The sequence below is a fragment of the Pleurodeles waltl genome, chromosome 3_1, assembly GCF_031143425.1.
Source record: "Pleurodeles waltl isolate 20211129_DDA chromosome 3_1, aPleWal1.hap1.20221129, whole genome shotgun sequence".
Taxonomy (NCBI): Eukaryota; Metazoa; Chordata; class Amphibia; order Caudata; family Salamandridae; genus Pleurodeles; species Pleurodeles waltl.
This window is the reverse complement of record NC_090440.1, coordinates 1,645,614,927-1,645,642,267: the sequence shown is the minus strand read 5'-3', so window position 1 is coordinate 1,645,642,267 and position 27,341 is coordinate 1,645,614,927. Positions and strand designations below refer to the sequence as shown.

Sequence of the window (27,341 nt, the reverse complement as noted above, 5' to 3'; positions counted from 1 at the left end):
GTGGCTCCGAGCAGCAAGGCTTAAACACAGTGTAGAGCACTTAGAAACTACGAAATAAGGAACACAAAAGAAATCAGACACCAACCTCCTAAAATAGAGTATAATTTTATGAATCTTTAGCACCCAAGATGAACAAAGTCTACTAGAGGGTTTCAGAGAGATAGCTTTTTAAAGTAAATGTAATTCTAAGTACTTTTAGTCATAATTGCAAACAAGCATTGGTAACTATAAAGTTTGGAAACTTTTGAAAAGTTAGCAAGAGTTGCGTTTGGCTAATCCGGCCAGACTAGGGCTGCCAAATCCTCCAGGGAGGCCTCTAAGGTGTATTTCTACAGTTGTAGTCACTTCTTTGGTCTGGGGCTTTTAAGAGACTTTTCCTAAAGCCAGGAGCCACAGGCCTCTCTTCGCTAGCCCAAAGTGCGGCAGATGCAGTCTAGCAGATGGTGTAGCCTCACTTTGCCAAGTCCAGGGATCAGCAGGGCAGTCCTTCTTTAGTCCTTTCTTCATTTCCATAGTGATCTGAGATTTAGAGTGTCATATTTTTGCCCAGAAAGTGCCCTGGGGGGATGGTGCGGTCATTAGCCAGTGGGCTTCCAGGATCCCTCCCACCTTGTGATGACTTCCAGCTGTGTGTAGCAATCCCAGGGTGCACTATTCTGCCTACTCCCAAGATGTCCGAGCCCTTCCCTGGATGCTAGGAGTTTGGTAGCCCACCATAGAGTTGTGGCTACCTGTGGGCTACACACCCACAGTAAAACTTATTTGGGCATTGGTCTCCCCTCTCTGTTCCCACCACTGCCTGCCTGTCTACCTGAACAAAGGGCAAACCCTTCAGGAGTGTGATCACTATTTGCCCACCAAAGGTGGCTTTGCCTTTGTTCACACCTCTCCCTATAGCGGGCTGCTTTTGTTCCTGAGCCTGGGAGTCGTTTACACAACTCCCAGGAGGGTAGGAGACAGTCTGGTGGCCAACAGCTCTGCGAAGCCACTGTCCAACAGTTTTTTGCTCACCATGCCACCCCAGTTTGGACCCAGCCATATGCTAATCAATCTTGATCTTGCTCCCCATAGAAACAGTCCAGCCTGAACTGCCAGCCCAAGTCCTCCCTGGACTGGAAACTAGCATCCTGGGACAGGTTTCAGGGTATTGCCCCTCATCTGTTTGCAAATTTGACTTGGGCATCAACAGTGTTAGCCAGTGGAACTACCACCCGTTTTACAGAAAAAGAAACATTTTTTGAGTTTTGCCTTTAGAGCATGTAAAATACGTGTCCTACTTAATATAAACAGCTTCTTGCCTTGGGGCTCAGTAGGCCTTCATTAGGGGAGACTTACATATATTGTTAAGGGAAGTGGGCGTTCTGCCATCTGTTTAAAGGCAAAGTCAAGCTAGCAGTTTTAAACTACTCTTCCAGTCTGCAATGACAGATTGTGAGCCCTTTTGTACGTCGTCACACACAGGATGCACAACTAGTGGTGCAGTCATGGGTGGACACTCTGTCTTACACTCCCTCGGTACAAATTACTAAGTCAGCTTATGCAATTTGGGGTAGCCAATTCAAGCTATACCTTGTAATGGGTTAGAACACTGTCCCAGAGGTCTGGTTTTCTGGCCTCAGTGGTCTCGGAGTCGAAAAACCTGCAGCATTAGTCCAAAATTGTGGGTGGGATCATACAAAAAGAGCCATTTCCTTACAGGGTGACGGGACCCAAGGGTGGTAGCGGCCCTCTTCGGTCCATCTGTTCAGTTTGTCAATAGGAACTTTGGAAAAAAATGTTGTCTATTCAGAAAGCATGTAAGTTGCATTACAAGCCATCACCTTTTATGATTAGATAACATCAGTCTCAATTTAACAGGTTACCTAATCAAATAAATTGTGTAGCTCTTTTGGCATTCATATAATTAGGCAAAAATGAGCAGCAAATATTATTAGTTATACTCTCGCTTGGGCTAACTGATGCTAGGTCAATCGAGTCCTTGGAAACCAGTGACCAACATTTTGTGTGATTCTTCTTTATGCCTTTGATTATATTGCCCCATCACGAAATGTCTTAATGTATTATTGGCTTTTTAATGTTTGCGATTTTTCAGTTCCTTTCTCACATTTTTATTGGTGCAGTAAAGGCGGCCTGAATCAACACATTCGCTTTTTCAGTAATTGAATAACCCGTCCCATTTTGCAATCTGTTTAGAAAATTGGCCGGAGCGCAAGATTTAAAAAATGAAAGTGCGTATTGCTATACGGTTAAGCTAACATTGCTCTTTCATGCCACAACAATTTGAGCTAGAAATTATTAAACATTTTGAAAGGGTTAGCTAGAGTGATTTTTCTCCTTTGGGCACCTCATTCAATTGCACAATAGTCCCACACCTTCTCCCACTTCTTCGGGCAGCCCCTGCCCTGGTAGACCACCTGTTCCACTCTCTGGCACCAGTGTATGTTGGAATCCCAATTTTCAGTTTGTGTGTGGGGGGGGGTCGCTGCACCCCACGCCTGTGCGATATTGCGTTTGGCCACCCTCGCTGCAACTACCAGCCAGATTTTCTGATATTTTGGCCATTACGCATCTCCTGTTATCATCAACAGGAGCCATTTTGCATCCAGGGGAACCTCCAGAGACAGAACCTGGGACATGTTCCTAATAACTTCTCCCCAGTAATGCTGTATTATCAGGCATCCCCAAAGAATATGGAAGAACAATATCTACTTTATTACATTTCATATAAAGTATGAAAATGTGCATTGAGCGATTTAGGGCTTCTCTCGGGTTTGCACATTAGCTGAATAAGGGACAGGAATTTTGTTGTTAAAATTGCTTACCCATACAAAAAGTTTGCTGTAGAAATGGTTGAGTATGTTGTATTGAATTTGGGCTAGCTGTCACTGTAAGGTTTGGACGTTACCGTTCCCAGAAGGAATATACAAATTAATCAGCATGTAACCGGTACCTGTTAAGCCGTTTAATGTAGATAAGATAATTCTGATTTCCAAATAAAAAATAGAGGACATGTTACTACCAAAGATCTCAATTTCTGACTTGAAACAGAACGCTGTACCTCTACATGGATTTCCTTACAATACAAGTATTGAACATAATCACATCAAATCTCTCAATACTCTTGGAATTTGCCACAGTGAAGGTGTTTACCAGGCCAACTGTGTTCCAGAACAAAAGTATCCTAATATTTTTTATCTTCAGTGAACTTTTAAGAGCTTTATGGTGTGGTGAAGTACTACATTTGTCCTGCCATTTTTGTTTACTACTCCAGTATATCTGTTTCAGTGGTACTTGACTATTCTCTCTCTTACTTGCTCAGTCATTCGTTTTCCATATTATCCTCTGCCAGTAAATAGTCACTGTTGCTCTCAACTGATATACAGTCTCCTGCAAAACAAGGAAGTGTTATCTGTGTAAAAGCGTAAAATGTGAAAATGTAAAATAGTGCTAATTTTTAAGGTAAACTTGAGTGATTAGGTGTCCAAAACGTTTACTGTTCTAGAGCCTCCAAAAATGTTGCATTTTGTTACATATCAGAAATTGACGCTGCATACAGAGATCACTTGTGTCCTCCACTCCTTCCATTTTTCCCAAAAAGATCGTGTGATTTGCTGATTATACAGTGACAGTTCTTGAATATTGTTTTCATCCTGTCCTCATCTACTTATCCCATCACATCTCTCCCATATTAGAGCCCCAACATTAGATATCTCTTGAAATTAGAGTTAATTTAAAGATTGCTTGCATCATACACAAATTAATCCACACTGTTTTATCTCCCTACCAGCATAATACTCAGATTGATGGGTGGTCAACACAAATTGAGAGGCAGAAATAGTGCAATTCTTGAACTCCACAAAACTGCGAAAACCCAAACCACAAAACTTGCATTCTCATGTCTAAGTCTTTCACTGTGGAACTCGATTCCAGACCTGTGAGACTAATTCTCTTCCAAGGAATCCTCATTAAGAGTCATAAGTATTGAATTGTACTGCCCACGTCCAGCATCTTAAGACATCATTGATAAAACTGTCTATGTTGGAGTCACAAGTTATAGTTACTTCAGTTAACTAGAGCTGGTGAGTTTACGTGTTTTTTTTTGTTTAAAACATTGCATTTTAACTGCCATTTTCTCCAAACTATAACATCACTTTAATCTTTGCTTTAAAAAACTACTAGAGATTCACTGAAAAAAACAAAGTAAGATATTATAACCATACCAAATTATACCATCAGTTAAACCTTTTTTCAGTGAATGTCTAGTACTTTTCAATGTAAATATTTTATCACCATATCTAACTAAGCCTACTCTCCCTCCCTTTGGCTGTGCTAGCATGGTGTTGGCAGCACCTGCACCCTAACCACAACTGCAGCAAAGCCCTTGCTTTGCCCGTGTTTGGCCGTGTGAAGGTTTGGGGTTGACAGCAGGGCCTGGCCTGTGGCATGGCCCTATCCCCAACACCCTGTCGGTGGGCAAAACCTAATTGCTGGCCAAACCCTGTGGTTTTGCAGCACTTCAGGGGCCTGCCCTATTTGCCACTGTACTACCACCAAATTACATGGGGACCCTGCTGAGCATTACAGTGGTATTGCAGTGCCACAAAAGAAAAATTATTTTAATTTGACCCCTAGTGGGTAGGGTACCCCTACACTGTGTCCTTTTTATTGATATTTAACCTTGTTCCAAAAAGGAAATGCAGTGCAGTGCTAGCAGGCAGGCTGCACAAGTAAAGCCAGAAAATTGACAGTGCTTTTAGGAGCCTCACTCTTTCCCCAATATCCCATCATTTCCCAGAGGTGACAGTTATGTCAGTTAGTATTTCTGGCTCCTGGAGCACTGAGCTTGGCCTTTTTTGGGGCTTTTTCTCTTTAAAAACATTTTTTAAACCTTAGCACTTGGAAGGTGTTTCCACCTACTTTCTAACTGGAACGTTTTGTGAGGTGCCGTTCCTGTGACTAGAGAAAAGCCCAGTAAAATCTCCATGACCTGTGCATTGTAAGCCTTCTTGAGGATCTTTATTCTAAAGACTGCCAAACCCGAGGTATAGGCAGATCAAGCTTCACACCTTACATTAGAGATATAAGGAAGCAACTTCAGGGCTTGGAAAGGAGAAGTTTTGCTGTCTTCCTCAACACCCTCCTTACATTCAAGGGAGTATCCAAGAGGTAGCTCTAAAGAGCGTAGAAGAAAAGAAAACAGATGACATTCCCATTCAATGGCTAGGTCTTCAGTGTTGAGAACAAGTATTGTGCCAACATTCTCACCATTGAAATATGGGGCATCCATGATGTCAAAGTCTTTGACAGCAAGAAGGAATGTAAGTCAACGTCAAGTCCACCTTAGATGTCAGTGCCACCTCCCTCAATGTGTACACCATGGAGACGTTCTGATCTGATTTCCAGACACTGTCACAACTGATGCAATCTTGTCCTTCAAAGATGCTTTTAGTGCATTTACTTTGTATCCTTAAAAGGAAAAAAGTTCCTCATTCTTCGTACTCTGAATATTCCAGAAAGTACTTGTCCTCCATATTTTTCATCAGCATCCCCTGCTTCTTTACTACCTTTTAAGGACGCCACAGTGGCCAAAGTCACCAGTTACTACCCGAGTCTGCTCCTAGGAAGACTCCACGAACACTGAGTTTACACACTAGATCTCCAAGAAGGGTGCCATAGGCACTATAGTGAGAGGTCAGTACCTCATAGGAAACCTGCCCTCCCCCTTTAAATTAAAAATTAATTATCTACTTTGCTCCTGTCCTCTATTAGGACCTACTGTTCAACTTTATCTGACTCCTCTCTTGTAGTGATATTGGCAGTTGATCATATTATTACCTTTAATGAGGTATTAGTAGGGGAGTAGCAAAGTTCAACATCCTGACTACTGCCACCTCTGTCATTGATTTTAAGACATTACATCGCAAGGCATCTTCTAGACCTTTATTGCCCATTGATCTTTTGAAACCGGCATTGCAAATATGTCTCTCTCCGCCATCTTCAAAGGTCAGAACCCTCTTATCCTTAGAACGAATCCACTTCCTGAACCTGTCATTGTATCTGCAAGAAGAACATCACATGCCATTGCACCTTCTTCCATTGTTCCATCCGAGTGGATGGATTAAGCTGGTAGGAAACTGTGTGGTACATAAGCCATTGGTATGAAAACACTAGGTGCCACACCCTTGCTAGACCGCTATGATTTGTGACTTTTCACAGACATTTACTTAAACTGTCAAGAGAAGACGAACAGGATTTTCAAGATATTCTTGAGGAGGGAATGTCCAACCAAGTTATCAGCAGTGCAGCAGATTCCTCTCACTTATCTGCTCATGGATATTGCCACAGACTTTTTCTGGGTACACTGCCTTGTTGAGGATTACAGGGTTAAAACCAGAAGCCCATCTGAGTATTCTCAACCTTTTGTTCTCAGGCAGTTCTGTTTTTGTTTGCATGCAGATGAAGAGATGGCTCGGATGAAGTCAGAAATGGACACTTCAAATGCAGTACATCTCGTCAAGATAAAGGAATATAAAAGACCCGGAAAGCCATATGATAGGATCTGTTTCTGACGGAGGGGCCAAGTTCTTCAAAGCCAACCACTACAGCAACAACAACAAAGCCAGCCTTTCTACCATAGAAGGCCCTCAAAACGCAGAGGGCACCAGGAGATATCTGCTTCTCTCCTCTCTGTTAGTCAGTCTGGTGTTGGAAAGTAGTGCAAATCATCTGCAAGAATGGCAGAATATAACAAGAGACCTATAAAAAGGTCCTGAATGTTGTACTGAATGAGTATTGGCTCAACTACAAGCCTCCTCTACCTACTCTAACACCAAAGAAATTGTTCCAACCACATCAAGGTGTGCTTCGAAAGGGAGTAACCACGTTTCTTAAAAGGCAAGTGGCAAAGAAAGTTCCTTCCTATTGAAGAGAACAGTAACCTATTCCTCTTACTTCCGGGTACAAATGAAAGGACCAAAGTGAGATTTTTGATTTAAGAATAGCAAATAAAGAAAGAAAGAAAGATTCAGAATGTTTGTGTTGCAAAAGATTTGGTTCCAGTTACCTAAAGGGCACTTGGGTGTGTGTACTAAATAGATCTATATGATGCTTACTTCTACATGTCAAATATTAAAGAAACACAAAAGGTTCCTAAGGTAGTAAAACACAAGGACCAATTCAAAGTTCTGTCTTTCGGGTTACTCACTCTTTCTCAACACGCTGCCTGGGAGTAATGGCTGCTTACCTACTAACGTTGAAGATCTTTGTTTACTCATAACTACATGATTGAATAATAAAAGCAGCATCTCATTCCTAATAAAGTATTTTAGACAGGCTGCGGCCATCTTTCAAAGAATGGGGTTAAGAATCATCTTTCAACTTTTCAGGAACAATTATTCTATTGCAAAGGATTCAATGCTTGGTGGTGACATGTGACACCAGAGCACTTTTGTGCCCTTTGAAGGGTAGACTTGTATCTTTAGGACAAAAATGTAAAGCAGACATTTAAACCAGCTACTCAGAAGATTTATGCTAGGATCGGGAGTGTAACTCAGAATGTCACACTCCCTATGAGACCATCCCAGCATGCCTTGGAAGTTCATTGGAACCAGAAATCGGGGGAAAGGGAGAATAGTTAACATTTTGTCAAGAAGTGATCCAGTCCTTTCCTTAGTGTTGTCAAGCAGGGTGGACTCCTAAAAGGGGTCCCTTTTCATCAGGACATTCCATTGCATAACATAGTGACAGATGAATCACTACCTGGAAGGTGTGCTTACATGGACCTTGTACAGATACAGACAACATGGACAGAGGAAAAAAATCCTACCATAACAACCTTTTGGAGTTAAGAACTGTCCGTCAACCTCTGGCATAATTCTGACCAGTTTGTTTGTTAAGTGACATATTGAAACATAAAATCTCATAATCAAACAGAAGTCGTAAGAAGGAAAACAGAGTTAAAAGGGACCCCAGTATAAAATACATCTTAAGAATAACATACGCATTCCTTTGAGGACACCCCAGGTTTGAGATTCCAACAGATTGAAAACTATAATAGTAGAAACTAACGACCCTAAGTTTGGAATCCTATAAAATCGATATAAATGCTCGATAATTAGTGTGTATACTATGATTATTGTGGTCTAAAAATACACTTTAGTTAAAAACCAAATAAAAACCGTTCCTATTTAGGGCTGGACTATTAACCATGTGCAAAGATTTCTTAATAAAAAAATTCTTAATATTATAATTCACGTCAGCATATACTTTAAAATTTCATACTTTAAGGCTGGGCCTATAGCTTTGTGCAAAGTATGCAGTATGAGCTCTTTTTCTGAGCCATCCACTCCAAGTATGATAGGGGCTCTAAACAGTTGCGGCCAAGAAATTCTTGTTGTGAGCCATCCCATCCAAGTGCTGTGAGGGCTCTGCGGTGGGTGGACCAGGCAGACGACAGATACTTTGAAACAACACTTACTACCACTGTGAATGTATCGCTTTTACAAATTCAATATGCATTAGCACAGTCTTATAGAAGCAAGGTTTTGCAAAGTGGGATAATCAAATTTTTCCTGGGAATCGTATATTTGGGACAAAAAAAGAAATGTTTAATTGATTCGACACCTAATTGGCACAGTTTACATTTGTTATCTTCAGGGCTGTTTCTCGACCATCGAGCAGTAAAAGCATTGACTGGTAGGGTGCTATATCCAAACTGGAGGAATAGGGAATGGGCATGGGCCAGTATGGTCAGGTCAAAGAAACATTCAACTGACGGCTCCTGTTTAACAGACAAAAATATGTGGTCATACGACCCAACCTCCTTCTCTGACATATCTGACCATTTACCCTCCTCCAGTAACTTTGTTTGATAAGCGTGGCACTGTCATCCGGGATCATTTCAAACCTGGTGGGGAACCCAAATCGGTCATCCCGCAGCCACTTGCCCCTATCCAAGCAACTCGAGCGCCTAAGTAAATCTCTAATTCTCTCCCTAAGAGGCTCCAGTTCCTCCCTCTTCCAGAGCCAGGTATAGTATAAAAATGGTTTCAGGTTTACATGCTCTACAATGTTATTTAGCCCAAGATCTAGTCTTACAGTTACTAGCAGGGTGCCCTTCCCTAACCTTGCTATGTATCTAATAAAGTTATTTTCATTATCTTGTAATATATTCAACTGGCTTTTGAAACCCCACAGTTCTGCCCCGTATAGGGCAGCTCCCCTGACCTGGGCCTTGTATATTTCCACTATGGGGTTTAATGGTGGACCTACAGCTGTTTTAGCTTTGTGGCTCAAAGCCCCCCCTCTGACTTATCACATGTGCACTTTTGTTAATGTGTGCGTCCCATTTGCCAGAACCCATCCACCTAATCCCCAGATAATCAATCTCATTGACTGTTTCTAGGATGATAAAATTCATTGTTAAACTAGCTCTCATCTTTTTCTTCCCCTGACAACAAATCTTAAATTTTGTTTGTCCTACATTGACCTCAAGGTTAAGTCTTTGCAAAACAGACAAAATTGTTTGACTAGGTTTTGGAGTCCCAGGGGTGATTTTGCCATGATAATGGTACTGTCTGCATAGAACAGTCCCAGAATTTACCGGCCAGCCATAGTGAATCATTTACACAGTTGCTTAAATACTTTACACAGTTGTTTAAATACTTTACACAGTTGTTTAAGTACTTAATACAGTTGTTTATGGACAAGAGAAAGAAGGTGGGGCCAAGGACACAGCCTTGCCGCACCCCTTTCTCAGTAGTAACTGGGTCTGTCAGTTCACCGTCCCTGCCACATTTAATTCTGGCGAAAGTCCCTTAGTGGAGTCGAACAATTAAGTCTAAGACTGCTTGGAACTCCTATTTTACTCATTGTATACCAAAGCTTATATCTGGGAACCAGATTGAAGCCTCTTGGAAGATCGATGACGACAACATATAGGTTCCCTCCACCAATATCCACTCTCTTCATTCCACTCCTCCAAACGATTCAAAACATGCTGTGCAAAGTTTATTTTGAAGGTTATCTAGCAGGCTTATAGGCCGATAGTTGGATGGATTGCCAGGATTTCCCTTTCTGTACAGGGGAGCTATTTCTGCCCCTTTCCAAGTAAAAGGGATAGATGCACCTTGAGCCACTTGAATACACAGATCATTTACTCATCTATAAAATGCCCCCGTTCTGGAATGGACAATTTGGCTTCAAGTCCTGCTATATTCCAACTAATAAAGTCAACTAACCTCTCAGCTTCTACTTGTGATTGGTTTTGAATTGTTACTGCCTCAAGGCAGATATCACCAGAACTAGGGGCATCGAGTATATCATGGGTTATCGTCGACCTAATCTCCCCCCTCGCCCCCCCCACACACACACACACACACACACACACACACACTCCTCTGTTCTATTAGACCATTCTCATCTCCATCTTTGAGTCAATCCACTACAAAGTGGGTAGAATCCGCATGCACAGGGGAATCTTTGTTTTGGGCGAAGAGATTAACAGGGATTCTTGGTCCTGTTTCCAGCCCTTAGTAAAAGAAAAGCCTGTATGGGCTTAAAAGGCTGCAAGTCTGCTCAGAAAAAGCCCCCCGGGCCACTGGGCCAACTTTGCTACAATTTAGAAAAGTCGGATTGAATTTAACAGGCAAATTAAAATTTACAACAATACATCCCCTTCACTGAACTTCTTCAGCAGAACCCCCCCCAACCCACCCTCCTCACCATTAATTTTGAGGAGGCCATTGAAAGTGGGACGTTAGCGTTGACATGTAACCAATGAATGACCTTATTTTTCAGTTCTCTGTAAGTCTATAGACTATTTGGTTGTAGTCTGGGTACATTGGGGATCACTGCCACATATGGGCAGGCTGCCGGGGGGGAGGGGAGATGTAACACCCCAAGAGGTCTGTCACTATTTCTTGCCAACTTCTGAATTTTCAAAGCTTGACAGCTGGAAGTCGCCCTATTGGTCTTAATCACTGAATTGGTACCATTTCCTCCCATATTATTTGTAGCCATATCTCCGGAGTAACAATCCCCCAAAGTTTGTCTGGAGCCTCCATCCAAGTGCTTACTCGCAGACTTGCTCTGGCACTTCTATGGGCCAGGTGTAGTGAGGTTCCTTCTTGGCGTAGTGGAGCCCCATCCTGTGACCCAGACAACATGAGATTGCCCTGAGACTGGGATTGTGAAGAGCGTATTGTGAACACTGAGTCGTTGGACTTAATTAATTGAGCAACCTCCCCTAATTTCTCTTCAATGGTTGTTAGCCAAGCCTCTATGAGACATAGCCTCTTGGCTAATTCCTCCACTATATGCTTCGTTTTTAAAGCAGCTAAATCAGCAGAGTCCCCTGGACCCTCCCTACCAATCCACTTTCAGAAGTAGTATCAGGTGGGCCAACTGTATTACACGTTTGTTCTTTAAAGAATTTTCACCTCGCTTTCTTTTCCCTTTGACTTTTGGGATATCTGATACAACAGCCAAAGTGCCCAGTGGATCCGATGGAAGCTCTTCCATTGATGAATCAGGCAAACAAGTAGCCAAAATCTCCTAGCAATCCTCTTGCTTATTTTCCTTTTGATTCAGCCTCTTCACTAGTTGAAGTGGCAATGGTGCTGAGGATGGCAAAGGGGAGATGGCTGAGGAGGCTACAATGGACAGATGTCGTTCAGCAAATTCTCTCTCCTTTTCATTGGCTCCAACCGCCATTTGTATGAAGCTGTCTAATGTACTGTTGCCTTTGACGCTGTCCTGTGTTACTGTCTTCCGTTTGCCCTTCTTTCCCAAAATTCCAGGAGCATAAATAGTTTAATAGTCTAAACTTTTATAGTGCCACTGGCTGCCGGCGATTGAATACTGCAAACCCAGGTATCAAATGGAATGTCACTTACTGTGAATGTGGGGTCGCTTCAACCACGTTAGGGGCGTGACCCAGCCCAGCCTCATCTGGCCAGTGATGGGCAAAGACTGGCCCGCTCTTGGCCCGGTTTTCGCCCCGGCCATGCCTGGGTATGTCCTGTGCAGCAGGAGGCGCTGCACTGAAATGCTCCCAATGGCGCACACCACTGCAGCTCCTGCCACTAGGAATGCTGGAGGCTGTAGTCCTCCAGGCACCCCTCCGATCTCAATTGCCTCCTGCTTCCAACAGTGCAGCAGAGGAGACTGCCACCGAAATGCACCTGATAGTGCGCACCACCTTGCTCCTGCTGCTAGGAATTCTGGGGGCTGTAGTCCTCCAAGCCCCCCTCCGAACTCAATTGCCTCCTGCTTCCAACAGTGCAGCAGAGGAGACTGCCACCGAAATGTGCCTGATAGTGCGCACCACCGCTGCTCCTGCTGCTAGGAATGCTGGGGGCTGTAGTCCTTCAAGCCCCCCTCCGGTCTCAAGTGCCTCCTGGTTCCAACAACATTCTGACAAGTACATTTTTTGTTGAGATGGACAGTGCAACCACGATGTATCTTTTGAACCAGTAGGGGTGGACACCCTCAAGACCATTGTCCCTGGAAGCTTAAATCAGGGGTGAACACCCTTAAGAACATTGTCCTAGGAAGCTTAAACCATTTAGCATTTGTCAAGAGATCTGATCATTATAGCAGTTCACCTACTGGGAATTCAAAATGAACAAGTCGATACCCTTTGTCCGCATATACTAGAAAATCACATCTGTCCCTCTTTGAAGACTTTGGCTATCCGCAACTAGACTTATTTGCAGTCTCAAACAACACAAAATGCCAAAACGTTTATCAAAATAATATGAACCAGGTTCCATGGCGAATGGTCTTTTGTGCGAGGGTAAATTTCTCCAGCCAAGTCTCTCTCCCCCTGCCCCCCACACACACACACACACACACACACACACACACACACACACACACACAATCCCACACCACCACCACTATCCTAATCTGGCTGATTCCAACAGAATTGATCAAGCTGTGGAGCGCCAACAAATAATGATTCTTACAGCCCAGGAATGGCTACATCTGTGGTGATTCATAGATCTTCTTTACCTTTCAGAGAGACCACACATGAAGCTACCCTGCAAATCGGATCTTCACTGAAAGTTTTGGGGGCCAGATCCTACATCCCGGTCTTCCATCGTTGAACTCAGCAGTTTGGCTCTTGAATTCTTGCAGTATGGACATTCAAATCTTCCAGAGGACTGTATAGAGACCTTCCACTAGAGAGTAAAGTGGATGAAATTCTGCGCCTGGTGTTTACAGAATAACTATAAGCCTAGTAAATGCCAAAAGCAGGTGGTTAATGCAGTGGTTCCCAGCCTGTGCACCATCACAACTGGCCAGGCGTGCAGCGCAACAAGCACAGCTTTAAGGGAACATGTGACAACACAACTGCCTGGAAGCACTGGGATTCGCATATATGCTTGAAGTTTGTGGCACACCAAGCAGCCTGTTCTGAGGCAGAATCCGGGGGCCCTTGCAGCCTTTTTATTTTAGGTCAGTGGGGGAACCTCAACAGCACGATAATTGATCTCCCAAGTAATTGAAATACAGTATGAAAGGATGCGATGGAAATGTTGTGCTGTAGATAATGCGCCTTCATTAGTATTTATGGCCTGCTTAAGTAAATCATTTACAAACTAAAAGAATGTGACACAAGAAAGACAACACAGGCGTGTGTCTCCCAGTAAAGAAGGATACAATTTTGTTATGGCCAATGAATTGGAAAGGGAGATGAGGAGTCAGGTTGTCGTCTATAAGACGCATAATTCATCTGTTTCTCTATCAAAACTGCCAGGGGTTATCTGCCCTGTGGGCGATGGATGTTTCTCATTTCGTCCGCTTTACATCTGCATGTTTAGTTATTTTCTTAGATTGGATAAAATTTGAAATTGTCATTTTACAGCATTTTTTTGCAATGGTACGTTCCATTTGTTTTAAAATGGTACCATACAAGTACTTTTTTTTTTTTTTTATGAAACACAATTCTGCTTGTGCGCACATGTACTCTTTGCATTGGCAGTTGCACTTATGTAGTGCAGATGAGGTGACGCACTGCCCTTCACCGTAAAGTATGGCAGTGATGTAATCTGGATGAAATACAGCTGGATCTGGGGAAGACAGATAGACACACGCATGTACAGCAGAGTGAGGGCTTGGCGGTGATTCATTTTATAGCGGAACTGTAACTTTCCAGTCAGTTCTTTTATTCACTATTTTGACAGCACTCTTGCTGTTATAAAATAGTGTTCCACAATGTCATTATGACAAACATTTCATTGGTTGCGTGTTTAAGTTGAACTTTTACTAAGCACTGGGAGTGTGAAAACAATGACTTTGGTGCTGAAATTATGTGAGTTTTGATTGAAGATATTTTTGCTGCACAATAACACTCCTGGAAATAAAAATGAACTCCGGCACCTCATTGGATTTTCATGTTTGCTGCAGCAATGTGTATACTGTTTGTGAGCGGAGCCATCTCAACTCTTCCTCACAACGAGGTTGATGGAATGAAGCAACAGGGTTGAATAATAATACACCCTCGTATTAACGCTGCAAGTGAAGACTCACTTGGAGGGCAGCAAACAAACAAATTAGAAAGACACACAAGATGAAAAGGTGCATTCAGAGTCTGCACTAGGAAACCCCCCAAAATTAAGATGTTAGGGAGTGGGGGGTGCTTTGAGGGTGTGGTCTTAGATGTGTGGACATAATTCCCGGGCAGTGGGCGTGCTTCTCGGCTTTCAGGACGTATATGATTAGAATACCCTCATCATCTTCATCCCATGTATTTTCAGAGATTAAAATGGAAGTACTACTGAGGCCGGGCTTACCTTACCCCACCACCAAAAAACAGTAATATAATGGGGAGCCACGGACAACGTCCTATAGGCCAAGGGAGGTTGAAAAAGTTTGGGGACCTCTGGGTTAATGCATACCCTTTTTATTTGGCAAGGTTTGGGCTTTCCTTTACATCTTGCAGCGATCACTGCGTATAGGAAGCCTACTTCTTTAAAGTTATCATAGTAAAGGTTTCTTACAGGGCATCACATAGTTTTTTTTTTCTCCAATTCGGCCCCCTTCTCCTCCATGAGAATAAAATATTGTGATATCAAATTTGATGGGCCCACCGTTTGAAACTATACTCACAACAACCAGCTTTTCTGGTGGGTATTACTTCCGTGCACAATCAGTGGAATCCAGGCCCTATATGCACAAGAACCTTCTATAGTTTTTCATTGGAGCAGAGTGTTAATGAGACCCTGCCCTAGCTTTCTTCCAAAGGTGTTATCAGATTTTCAGGTGAACCAAACTATTGCTTTGCCAACCTTGTTTCCAAACCTTCCAATCTGATGGAAAGGGCTCTTCGCTCATTAGATGTGAAAAGGGTTCTGAAATTCTACTTACACAAAACAACCTGACCATCTGTTTGTAAATTATAGCCCAATGAGGACTGGTCTTTCCATGTCAAAGCAGCCAATTTATAGAAGGCTAATAATCTTTGATTAGATTTTGTTGGAGAAAACGTCTCTCCCTGGTAAGCCTAAAGCACATTCAACCAGAGGAAAAGGCATCTCTTTTAAGAAATCTGCCAGTTTCAGTGATTTGTAAACCTGCTATGTGGAGATCCATACCTTTACCACATACATTATTGTTTAGATTCGAATTCGAGAGCAGACACCAAAGTCAGCAAATCCTCCCTGAGGTATTTCTCTGATAGTAGTGTCTAGCTGCAGATTCCTCTCCTTTTGAATATTCCCCAGGCATCTGACTGGATCTGGAAACGTTCTGCAGCAACTCAGCGTGCTGTCAATCGGCGCTGTAAGGCTTCTCACAACTCCATTCAACACTGGAAAGTGTGGATCCCATATAGGCGCCACCACTATACACTGATGTCAGTTTCTTTCTTTCTGTGCCACCAGACACTGGCCTGGAGCTCCCTTTGTTTCTCTCAGAGACATTTACCTCAGTTGTTTTAAGTGTGCAAAGGATGGCACCTCAAAAATCAAGTTTTAACCCCTGTGGGTACTGTTGCAAACAAATGTCTGAACAGATCCCCCACCAGTTATGCCGGTGGTGTCGGAGGTTGGGCCATGATTCTAAGGTCTGCACACCTGCTCATTGATTAACCCGAAGGCCCCCGGGGGCCCAAAGGTGAAGCTTCACATCACCAAGCATAAAAAGGATCCTTTCTGGGACTGTTCAGATTTGCAGTCTGCACCCAAAATTCTGTCTGGTTAATAGAGTTGACAAAGTTGCTCTGGAGTTCGTTCTTCGTTGTGGTCAAAGTTGTCAGGGAACTGAGAAATAGAAGCAGGATTTCTCTCCCACGTGCCATACACTTGAGCAGGCATGTAGGTGGCACCACACATCTTGATCCCGCTTCTGTCTGATTTGGCTTACTTTAGCGCTGATCCCGTAGCTGATTCCAGTACAACCAGAATTTCTGGGGCTAAGCCACATCACATCAAGAGTTCTGCGCAGCCATGCTCTGGTGCTCCTTCGGGCACCCTCGCCCCTATCTGGAGTACTGCTGGTGTCAGTTCCATCCTGCTAGCCAGTCTTGCCTCCAGCTCCAGTTGCGACCCTACTTCTGCCACTACCACCTATGCTGACCCAAAGCTTTGACATGTTAATGCTTTCACCATCAACCCTCGGAGGAGAAGGTCCTTATAGTTCCCTTCAATGCAAAGTCAATCCGGTCTATCCTCGACCAAAGTCACACCTGATTTCACCCGAGGTACTACTTCCCCCACTTGATTTACCACCTTCACAAGGGAGAACACACACTCTACGTTTTCTTTTTGGTTTGGACTCTGATAGTGACTGACCCAGGTAATGAGTATCAGGATGGTAACTGGTACAAGGACTACAGGAGGCTATTGAAGCAGGTCTTCTCTCACCCCTTAGACCAGCCACTTAGTAATTTGCTTCCTGCACCATGGTGATGCACAGAGTGGCTGAAGACATTCTACTTCCCACCTTGAAGGTTAAAATCAATGTCTTTACAGAAGTCCTTGCACTGGGACAGACATCATCCGAGCCCCTTTTTCCATTTAATGCAACATTGACAGATGCTTTGAGGGGCTTGCGCCAAACCTTGTTCTGACCCCAGTCAATTAACAAATTGCGAGGAGCCGTTGCCCTGCTCCAGGTGACCAACTTTTCTCTTGAAGCACCCTTCACCTAAAAGCCTAGTGGTGCAAACCTCCACAAGTCAATCAAATCCCAACACATTTACAAATGTTCCCACCTCCCCAAAACAGGGAATCTAAGAGGGTGGAAACTACTTTTGGCAAGCATATATTTTCTTCTACCTGCCTGACCCTATGATTTGTTAATGCCAGCTGCTTGTTGGGATTCGTTGGTGCAAGTTCTTCCTGGTGTGTCCAAAGTCCTTCAACCTGTTCTTAAGCAGTTCAAGATGGCTGTGATGCAGCCAAGTCCACGGTTTGCTGTGGCATGGGCACCAACGATTCCACCAGGTGGGGAAAAGGCACCAGTCTTGCCATTCACTGCCATGCATGGCTGTGACTGACATAGTTTCTAAGGTGATGTCCAGTTCTACATGCCCTTTAACGGCACTCACCTGTTCGCAGATGAGGCTGATTTCGCATTTTAAAGGGAGTGGGGCTACTGGTTGCTCTTGGGGCCTTTCCTCTCCACCTCGCCAACCACAACAGTTCACTGCTCCTTTTACAATTTTGGCTAAAGTGCCCCCTACCACCCACTTCTGCACTGAGCCCAACAGTTTAGCTGTCAAGTCCATGGTGCCCACCACTTCTGTGACCAAGGTCAGTTGTTCACCCAGTCTCCCACATCCCTTCCAGCCATTCCTATCAAACCTCGTTAGTGTGTCTGAGTAGGAGCTCCACTCCCACCCGATATGAGGCAGAATCCACCTATTATACCTGGGTTGGCAGGCAATACCTTCAGATAGATGTGTTCTATAGATATTTTGCAGGGGCTGCACCTTACCCTTCCCTGTCTCATTGTACACCCCACCTCCCCATCAAGGGCTATTGAGTGGGGTGCCTGCACCAGATGTAGGTTGTGGTTGTTATTCCCACTAGCTTCTTGTGCCCAAGAAACATGGAGTCCTGCAGCTTATATTAAACCTGCTCCCTCTCAGTGCCCTCCTCCAGAATAAAAAATTCAAAATGCTCATCATGGCCAGGTCTTACCTGAAGACTGAATGATGACGTTGGATCTTCAGGGTGCCTATTTCCACGTACCTGTCCTGACCAACCTTCTGGTGCTACCTGTTATTTGTAGTGGGGCAGGAGCGTTGTCAGTGCTTCACTTTGGTCTCACCAGTGCCCTATGAGTGCTCACAAAAGTGATGGCAGGGGTGGCAGCACACCTTCGGATATCAAAGTTAGCAGCCTTTCCTTACCTGGACGACTGGCTATTGAAGGCTGGCTCGCCCAGGCAGTCGTCAGCCATCTCCAGACTATGGCAAACCTTCTGTCATCCCTGGGGTTCACTATCAATCTGCCAAAGTCACACCTGACTCATTCTTAGACTTTCCCTTCCATCAAAGCCATTTTCAACATGATTCGGTTTTGTGCCTTTCCCCTGGGAAAGACATTCCAGGACATTCAAGCCATGATCCTGATCTTTCAGCCTCGATTCTAGATTTCAGTGATGTTGACTGAGGCTACTGGGGCTGGTGGCCTGCTAGACCAGCATCCCAGGTGCCATATGCGGGTGGTGCAGTTGGATCTTAAGTCCCAGTGGTCCAACATCAAGGGAACCTCTCCAGCCAGATTGAGATTTTGGAGGATACTGCAAAGGACCTGCAGTGGTGGTTGCTAGACCATGATTGGGTAGCCACAGACATCTCTCTGCCCCACCCAGACCTCACAGTGGTGACCAGTACATCATTTCTATGTTGGAGTGACCACCTGGGGGAGGTGGAACTCAGAGGCCTGCTCCATATCCTTGTCCTGGACCTGTGGGCCATCAGCTAGGCGTTGAAAGCCTTCCTTCCATCCGTCAAAGGGAGGCTGGTACAGATGCTCATGGACAACACCACTGCCATGTGGTACTGCAATGAACAGGGCGGGTGGGGTCTCTAGATCATGCCACCACCCGCTGGTACTCCCCAGCCTCGAACACCTTCGACCTTCCTCCGTAGGTTATCTTATCTGCCAGTAGTCCCTGGACAAAAATTAAACATGCATGTCATTGGGACAAATTTGTGCCTTGTTGTGGTTGGTGTGCACCAAATTGACTCCCTCCAGGCCAAGAAAGGATTTGCTTTGGGCACAAATAAGGGTTTTCCTCTTTGGCCTACTTACGGTAGCCAGATCACGTGTTTTTTTTTTTTTTTTTAAGTCACCCGTTGTGATGCCATTTTTGAAAGGGCTGCAACATATGTCCCTCCCGTTCCCATTTTGTGATGCCCCAGTTGGGCCTTAATCAGGTTCTCCCGTATTTGATTTGCACTCTGCTCGAGCCAATTCACAGCTCCCCTTATGTCTCCTTATCATCCAGACCGTGTTCCTCATAGCCATTACCTCAGCATACTGTGTAAATGAACTTAAGCCTCTGTGTTCATCCATCTTACACCAAGTTCTTCCCAGACAAACTGGGTCTGCGAATTCGGAAACCATTACTCTGCTGGCATACTGTCTCTCTTCCTCATCCCCTCTAAGGAGAAGAGACTCAATTGCTTGGACTTCCACAAGAGCACTTAGCTTCTACATAAATCATACCAAGGTACACTGGGTGAACAATCAGCTCTTTGTTCACTGGAGCGAAAAAACTTAAGGTTGTGCAGATGTTAACCATCTCCCACTGTATTGTCCTCTGGGTTAAAACCTGCTAAGCATTGGCTAAAAAGCAACCTCCGGAAGGACTGTGGAAGGGCTGCGTGGTCACTGTACTAGGACCAAAGCTGCTACCACTGTGTTACTCGCTGTCCTAGACATATGGCTGGCAGCTACGTGGATGTCCCTCCATATGTTCATGAAGCACTATTGTTTGGACAGTCAGGTTTACTGGGAGGGGCATTTTGTTGGTCCTGCTGAACTTTTGTGGTTTAAGTACATCCTAAAGCCCACCTCCGTAAAAGGTGCTGCTGTGGTATCTATTAAAAATTCGAGGAATCTGCTGCTTGCAGTCTCTATATGGACCAAGATCTAACTTTCTGCCAAATATGGTGTAATTCCTTCCAGTCGTTTTTGTGGTATCATTGTTCAATTTTCCTATGGAAGTTTTGTGAAGAATTGTCAAACCGGTCCAAAGATTTTAGCAAATCAATAAAATACTTTCCCCGTGGAAACATGGTCCTCATAACTATCCAGTGGGGACTGCCACTAGATAATATGCCACTAGTTAATATGAATGTATATGTATGCTTGTGTGTGTGTGTGTGTGTGTGTGTGTGTGTGTGTGTGTGTATATATATATATATATATTTTTTTTTTTTGCAAAGTGCTTTTGAGTCCCCCATGTGAGTGGGAGAGTCCACAGATTTTTTTTATAAGATGACAATTCCCATGGAAGAGAACTAGTATTACAGATCAGAAGCATCCTTACAGGACTGACTCAAACTAATCAGTTCAGAATATACTTCCCTGATTGACTTTGTTCTTACTCCTCCTAGTTTCTTAGTAACTGATCATAGTTCACAGTTATATGTAAGGCGCTCCACTACCCTGCGAATATTTCTGTGTTTTAGTAAATACTTGAAAATAAATGAAAACTATTTTTTCTCAGTGTATTCCATATATCTGTATGTAAAAACAAGGGAATAATGTAGAAGAAGCAGTTGAAGCTTTATATGATCTTCGCCACTGTTTGTCACTCCTTAATTAATTGGATACTTAGCTGGTCTACTGCTATTTGCTTTTTAGGTTTTTAATTGGAAGAGAAAAACCTGGAACTCAAAGTGAGGTAGCTCGCCTTATTAGTGAGACTTTAGAGCAAGAACGATGTCAGCAACAGATGTATGAACAACACTGCTCAGAAGGTAGTACAGGACAGGTAAGTGACAGAATGAGTGCTATTCAACTCATAAATTGTAACTTCACAAGCAAACTTATTTACCTGACAAAAGCATGTTTAATAAGGAAACTATTTTTACCATCACAGTTCCCTTCTGGATGTACATCTTCGTTGTCCACGGTTTTACATTATTAATTTGTGTCCCATTTTTATTAGTTTTGTGCTAATTTTTAAATGTTTACATATTTGAAAACTTTTTCTCATAGCCTTTTTATTGTCTTTATTGTTGCAGTTCAGAATAACTTGTATGCTAAAAAATGAAAATCAGCAATATTAGAGAAATGTCCTGTTGCATGCTGAAATTAAGGCCCATCTATCTTTGTATCTTTGCGCTAAGTACCTTCCAGTACTTAATTTGAAACCCTATTTACTTTTTGTACAGCAAGGTTGCTCTAGAGCACACACTTGAGGACCAATCGGTCTGCAGGTTGAGACCTGCACTTTGTATTATAGTAACCGATACACTGCATGCAGCACAAAGATGCACCAATAGATTATACTCCTAAGGTCTTTCTTCTGTGTACCGCAAAGATAAGTGAGCAACATCTCATATGAGTGAGTTATCCTTGTCCAAAGCTAATATCCTCCCACTAGAGGCCATCTTTAGAATTAGATGGGAATTTAGAAGTGCTAGTGTAAATTGGAAGGGAAGGAAATATTTTCTCTCTTGTACTTTCAGCCAAGTCACAAATTTTATGAGGCAGGCTTGTATTTATGAATTTACTGTTCTGAAACAAACTTCTAGCTGCAGATTCCTCACCTTTTGGACAATCCAAGGGTGTGTATTACTGGATTGGAAACTTTTCAGCAGATCTTTGTGAGCCTGTAGGTTACTGAGTGTGGCCCCGCACTGATGCTGATTCAGTCCAGAAATGACGTACGGAGCCTTCATAGGTGCCACTCCACACGCTGATGTCAGTTCCTTTCTTTCCACACAAATAGCCGCGGAGCAAGAGCTCACTCTCACCTCTTTGAGGCGCCTATTACCGTGAATAAAATTTAGACTGTGTCCAAGGGAAATGTCTCCTCCCAAAACAGGTTTTAAACCTTGTAGAGGCTGTTGGAAACAAATGTCTGTTACAGACCCTCATCAGGTTTACCTGAGGTTGAGTCATGACTCTTAACATCTGCAGTAATTGCATATGGATGAACCCGAAGACCATTCGAGACCGCAAGACAAAACTCTACAACGCCAAGCACGCGAAGACCCGGCGACAGGAGTGCTCCAAGTCAAACATCTGGTCCCGACCTCATTCCAGAGACAAGTTGCAGGAATCCTTCTAAGTCAAAGAGTAAACCTAAGCTGTACTCTTCCCCATTGAGCCAACAGGCGTCGATCTGGAATACTGCCAGTGGTCAAGAAGCATTGTGCCATTCCCATGCGCTTTTGAATTCAGTGGCTAAAGTCCTCCCAGATGTTCTTGAAGATCTTCGGCCTCATCTAGGCTATACAAGATGGTTGTGACACTGCAAAGTTCACAATTTGTTGCGGCTAGGACACCACCGATTGCATTAATCAGGTGGGCTATTGGCACCATTCTCTGCATTTGCAGCTACCCTTGACTGCTGTCCACTGGTCTTTGGGTGATGTCCAGATGTCCTTCATGGACACGTCGTTCGATGGGACTCACCTGTTTGAGCCAAAGTTAGACTTCGCTCTTGAGCGGTTCAAGGAGAGCAGGATCACAGCACACTCCCTGGGCTTGTCTGCCTCAAATCGCCCACTGCAATTAACTTATCACTTCTTTCACGGCTTCGGCAGAGGTGCCCCCTTACACTAGCCAATCCACCCTTATTAAGGTGCCCAGCATTTCGTCGTCCACTACCCCCACTAAACCTCTTTAGCATGCTCTTAGCAGAGCATAGCACCTGATGGAAGACCGAATCAGATGACTCTTGCTGGGGTGGTAGGCAATAGCATCAGACAGGTGGGTCCTGCACATTGTTCGGCAGGAAATCTACCCTAAATTTCTTGCTCTAGCCACCACAACTTCCAGCATCCCCCAACGACTGGTGCAGGACCATTTCTTGCGGGACGGAGTGCTAGCCCTTTTGCCCAAAGGGGTGAAAGAGAGGGTGCTGGAGACAGAAGTGGGGGTATGGTTGTCATTTCTGCTATTTTGTGGTGCTCAAGAAGGACTTAGGCATTTGTCCTATTTTAGACCTGCTCCCTCTTTCCTCTTCTGAAAGGAACAAAAGCATGTTTAATAAGGAAACTATTTTTACCATCACACTGTATATGTCTGTCATTGGGACATATTTGTGGCTTGCTGCGCTGCTTGTCAGTTAGATCCCTTCCAGGCAAAGTTAGCTGATGTTTTGTTATTGTTTTTCCCTAGTACAGCAATGCTTTGCCCTGGCACAGATCAAGGGTATCTTTCTGCTCTGTAAGCTTTTTTTTTGCGTTTGCCTTGTTTTCCTTCACTGTTTAAGTCTCCAGTTGTTGAAAGCTTTACAATATTTGTTACCTCCTTCTCCCATTGTTGTGCTTCAGTAGGACCTTAACTTGGTCCTCACATTTGTGATGTTCGCTTCCTTTGAATGACTTCATAGCTGTTCCTTGCAGCTTCTTACCCTAAAGACTGTTGTTCCTAACCTGCATAACATCAGCACATTGTGTGAGTAGGCTTCAAGCTCTGGGAGTCAGCGCTCCGTAAACCACCACCTCTCCAGACAAGCTGGTTTTGTGTACGTGCGTCTATCTTCCCAGAAAGCTGAGGCATGCTTCCATCGATCAAAACATCATCTTGCAGTGTTCTGTGCTCCTTCTCATCCCTGTAAGGAGGAGAAGAGACTCCTCGGTTTGGACTCCAAGAGAGCTCTAAGCTTTTATGTTGTTTTATGGGGTTATGCAGAGCAAAAAAGGCAAGGCTGTGGAGAAGAGGATCATCTCCTGCTGGATCATTCTCTGCATTGAGATCTACAATGCTTTGGAAAAAAAAGGTTCGGGAAGGATTGCATGCTCCTTATACTGGGGCTGAAGATACCACTGCGTTAGCAAACCTGCCCTTTGCCAAATGGCTGCATGGGTGTCCTGCTATACGTTCATGAAGCACTATTGTCTGGACAGATAGGTTTGCTGAGAGTGGCATTTTGCCCGCTCAGTCCTGCAGGGCTTTCTGGTTTGAGTCCTTCCACAGACCAGCGTCCAAATAGTTACTGCCTTGGTAGCAACTCAAAAGATGAGGAATCTGGGGCTAGAAATCTTTATCAGAAGAACAGGTTACTTACTTTCAGTGTACTCTTTCTGGTAGACATTCTATCTTGCCATAAATTCCTCCCAGTCCCTCTCACCCTCCTCGTTCTCTGATTGGACTCAATTAATTTAGAAAATCCCAAGTCAAGGAATCTGCACACTTCTGACACCAGTTTACTCTTGAGGCTTTGCGCCTGGGGAGGCGGGCACTTTTGAAAGCAGCTGACGTCAGCTTGCGAAAGTGACACTGCATGCATGTTATTTTATGGACCGAACGCCTTCAGGGGAGAGCTACATGGCTCTACCTACTGGTGTGCAAAGGTACTGCTAAAATGTTTTCGGATCCAGTCTGACGCCTAGTGAATATTCAAAAGCTGATGTATCTGTGGCTAGATAGTGTACAGGAAAGAGCATCCCGAAGGTAACTTGTTCATTAGCCATAGTTATGTTGCACAGTACTTTCCGCATGCACGACAACAAAAGTGATAGATGGAATGCTTGGGTTAACTGAGCCACTTAAAATTACTCAGGTCGAATTCTGGACCATTGTTTTTTTTTTTTGCTTGCCATGCCACCTCAGAAAGGAACCAGCCATATGCAGATCAGCAGGGGTCCTGTTCCAATTGGAACCGTCCTGCCTGAAGTTTTGGTCCAGGTCCTTCCCCAAGCCAGAACAGAAGCAACCCCATAGTAGTTTCTGCCCGTTTGGACCTTTAGAGTAGGGCGCATCTTGGTTTTAGTGACAAAGATCACAGGATTCACAGCTGGGCATACCCATTACATGGTGACAGAACACTGCATATAAAAGGATATACAGTGGAGAACAAGCTTGAGTTAGCTGACTGTACTGGAATATAAAAGCAAGTCAAAGAAGTAGAGGAAGGAAAATGAGAAAGATAGTCCGAAGAAGTGTTAAGAGCAGTTCATTTAGTCTCACATACTTTTTGGATAGGTAGTCTTTAGGTTTTTTCCTGAAAGAGTTGAGGGATTTGTTTGTTCTTGTATCCCGAGTTAAGACATAATCCAGAATTTGGCAGCCAGATTCTAAAAGACTTGGTTCAGCCTTTTTTACTGCCTTTTTTTACTGCCTGCTTTGCAGGTCTCGAGCATTAGACGCAATTTGTATCTCAAAATATGTCTTCAGTTTGCCTTTTGAGGTATGTGACATGTCCTAAGTAAATGGCTTTGTGTGAAAAGCAGACTGATTTGAATTGGATTGTGGTCTACAGTTTCAACTAGTTCAGGTCTCTTAAATTTAATGGTCATATGCTGCATTTACTTTGTCCTTTGACAAGCTGCGCTGCTGTATGTAAGTTGACACTGAGTGAACATAGAGCATTTCAGGTAAGCACACAAGTAACACATTTTTCTCATCCGGTATGTGTTGTCCAATCACTGTATGGAGGATCTAAAATCTTCTGGCAGAAAAGGTGGAGCTGGAATAATGCTGTTTTCGCCAGGTTGGAGATTTGTGCAGTGTTTTGCTTTCACTAATGACCAAGCTGACAAAAATCTCTGGAATGCACTTAGTTTAAAGAAGACATTTAGTATTACTTCACCACGAGGTACCTGAGAGAGGAGATTAGTAGGTTGGAGGCACACGTTTAAAAATAGTCTCCGCATCGAAAGGAAAATATATCAAAGTGATTCTCAACTGCAATGTACAGAGCAAATATATGCGATTATATTATAGCATAACTGTCAAGCAAAGAATAAAAGTCAAAATTCATCACCATAGGGCCTATCACTGCTCGTCATCTTTCTCATGGCAGCAAATTGATGACCCCTGTTCAACTGCGAGAAAGAGATTTTCCACCCTCACGGGACAGGTCAGGCAGTTGACGTCCACTCCTGACTGAAGTCTCGGAAAATTCACCCTCACTACTGGCTACTGTAGGTCAGAGTTGGAAGAAACAACATCGGACGTTGGCCAAGTTTTCAAGGCTGTCTCTCCCAAGGCCGAAAAACACAAAATATGCGCTTCCTTATCATGCTATCGTGTTCGGTAAGAAAAAATACGAAAAACACATGCTTAGTTTACCATGTGGAAAAACACGCTTATCTACAATGTCTCAAATGCAATGTCTAAAGCCAATAGGCAGCTAAACTGAATAGAAAATGTAATGTATAACGCCACGTTAAAGCCAGTAGGCAGCTAAACTGAATACACAATGTAATGTGCTTCCAGTGAACATTGAACAACTAATATGCACAGTGATGAAACACAAAGTCACTGGTCAAACATACTTAATTTCAATACATGCAGACATGGGCATATTTTGATATACCATTAATCACGGAGATTTTAATCAGAGGACCAAAGTTGGGGTGAATCCTAAGTGTGTCAGGGTACAAAGCCAGTCCTCGACAGGCTGTGTGGTTGCTATTGTGTTCAGAAGAAGGAACTCTGCTTTACTGGGTTTAAGTTTGAGAGAGATTGTGTTCATCCAGTGTATCATTTTCCAGCAGTTCTCTCATGTATCGTTTGCACTTGGATATGTTTTTAACCTAGGGGCTCAATGAACAAATTAAACAAAAAGGAAGATAATCTGTGAAGTAAACTGCAGGCACGTTGATGAGCCTGTGATATAAAAGTTCCTATTTTCACAAATTGAGATCTAGACGTGAGTGAGGATTTGAACCATTTTAAGACTATACCATCTATTCCCATTCAGGTGTTGAAGCTATTTACTACAGTGCAATGGTAATCGGTATGGAATGCATTTTATAAATCTAGCTGAACCAGCAAGCAAACATCTTTACCATCTAGTAATTGTAGTACTTAGTCGAGGACTGCAGTTAATACCTAATCCTTTACATTCTGAAGATATTTTACTGAGATGTTAGTTGAATATAGATAACTTTTTCTACGCTTTTTCCTATGAATGGTTATTTAGAAATTGGTCTCAGGTTGTGTAGATTGTCTGGGTCTGCATGAGAATTTTTCAGTATCTGAGCAATCTGACCAACTTTCATTAAGTGAGGAATGAATAGTTTTCATAATCAAGGTGTGGTGGTCCTTTACGCACAATTCTAGAAGGTTTCCTTGGCTGTAGTCATCCATCTGAAAGGAGGGTATCAGTGCTGCCAAACCTTTAGCACGGATTTCAAATCAAGTTTGTAAAATGCTGACCAAATAGGTTTTTTGCTTTCTGGCATAGTGTTT

General features: G+C 43.5%; 1 protein-coding gene across 4 annotated transcripts in view; it reads left to right on the top strand.

Moving 5' to 3' along the window:
* Positions 1 to 27,341, top strand: part of LOC138285437 (neurabin-2-like) — a 464,888-nt gene that overhangs the window by 149,532 nt on the left and 288,015 nt on the right. For all 4 annotated transcript variants that reach the window (XM_069225350.1, XM_069225348.1, XM_069225349.1 and 1 more), the window contains exon 5: positions 20,829 to 20,958. In XM_069225350.1, the coding sequence (XP_069081451.1) occupies positions 20,829 to 20,958 (130 nt within the window). The remainder of the gene's footprint in view (positions 1 to 20,828; positions 20,959 to 27,341) is intronic.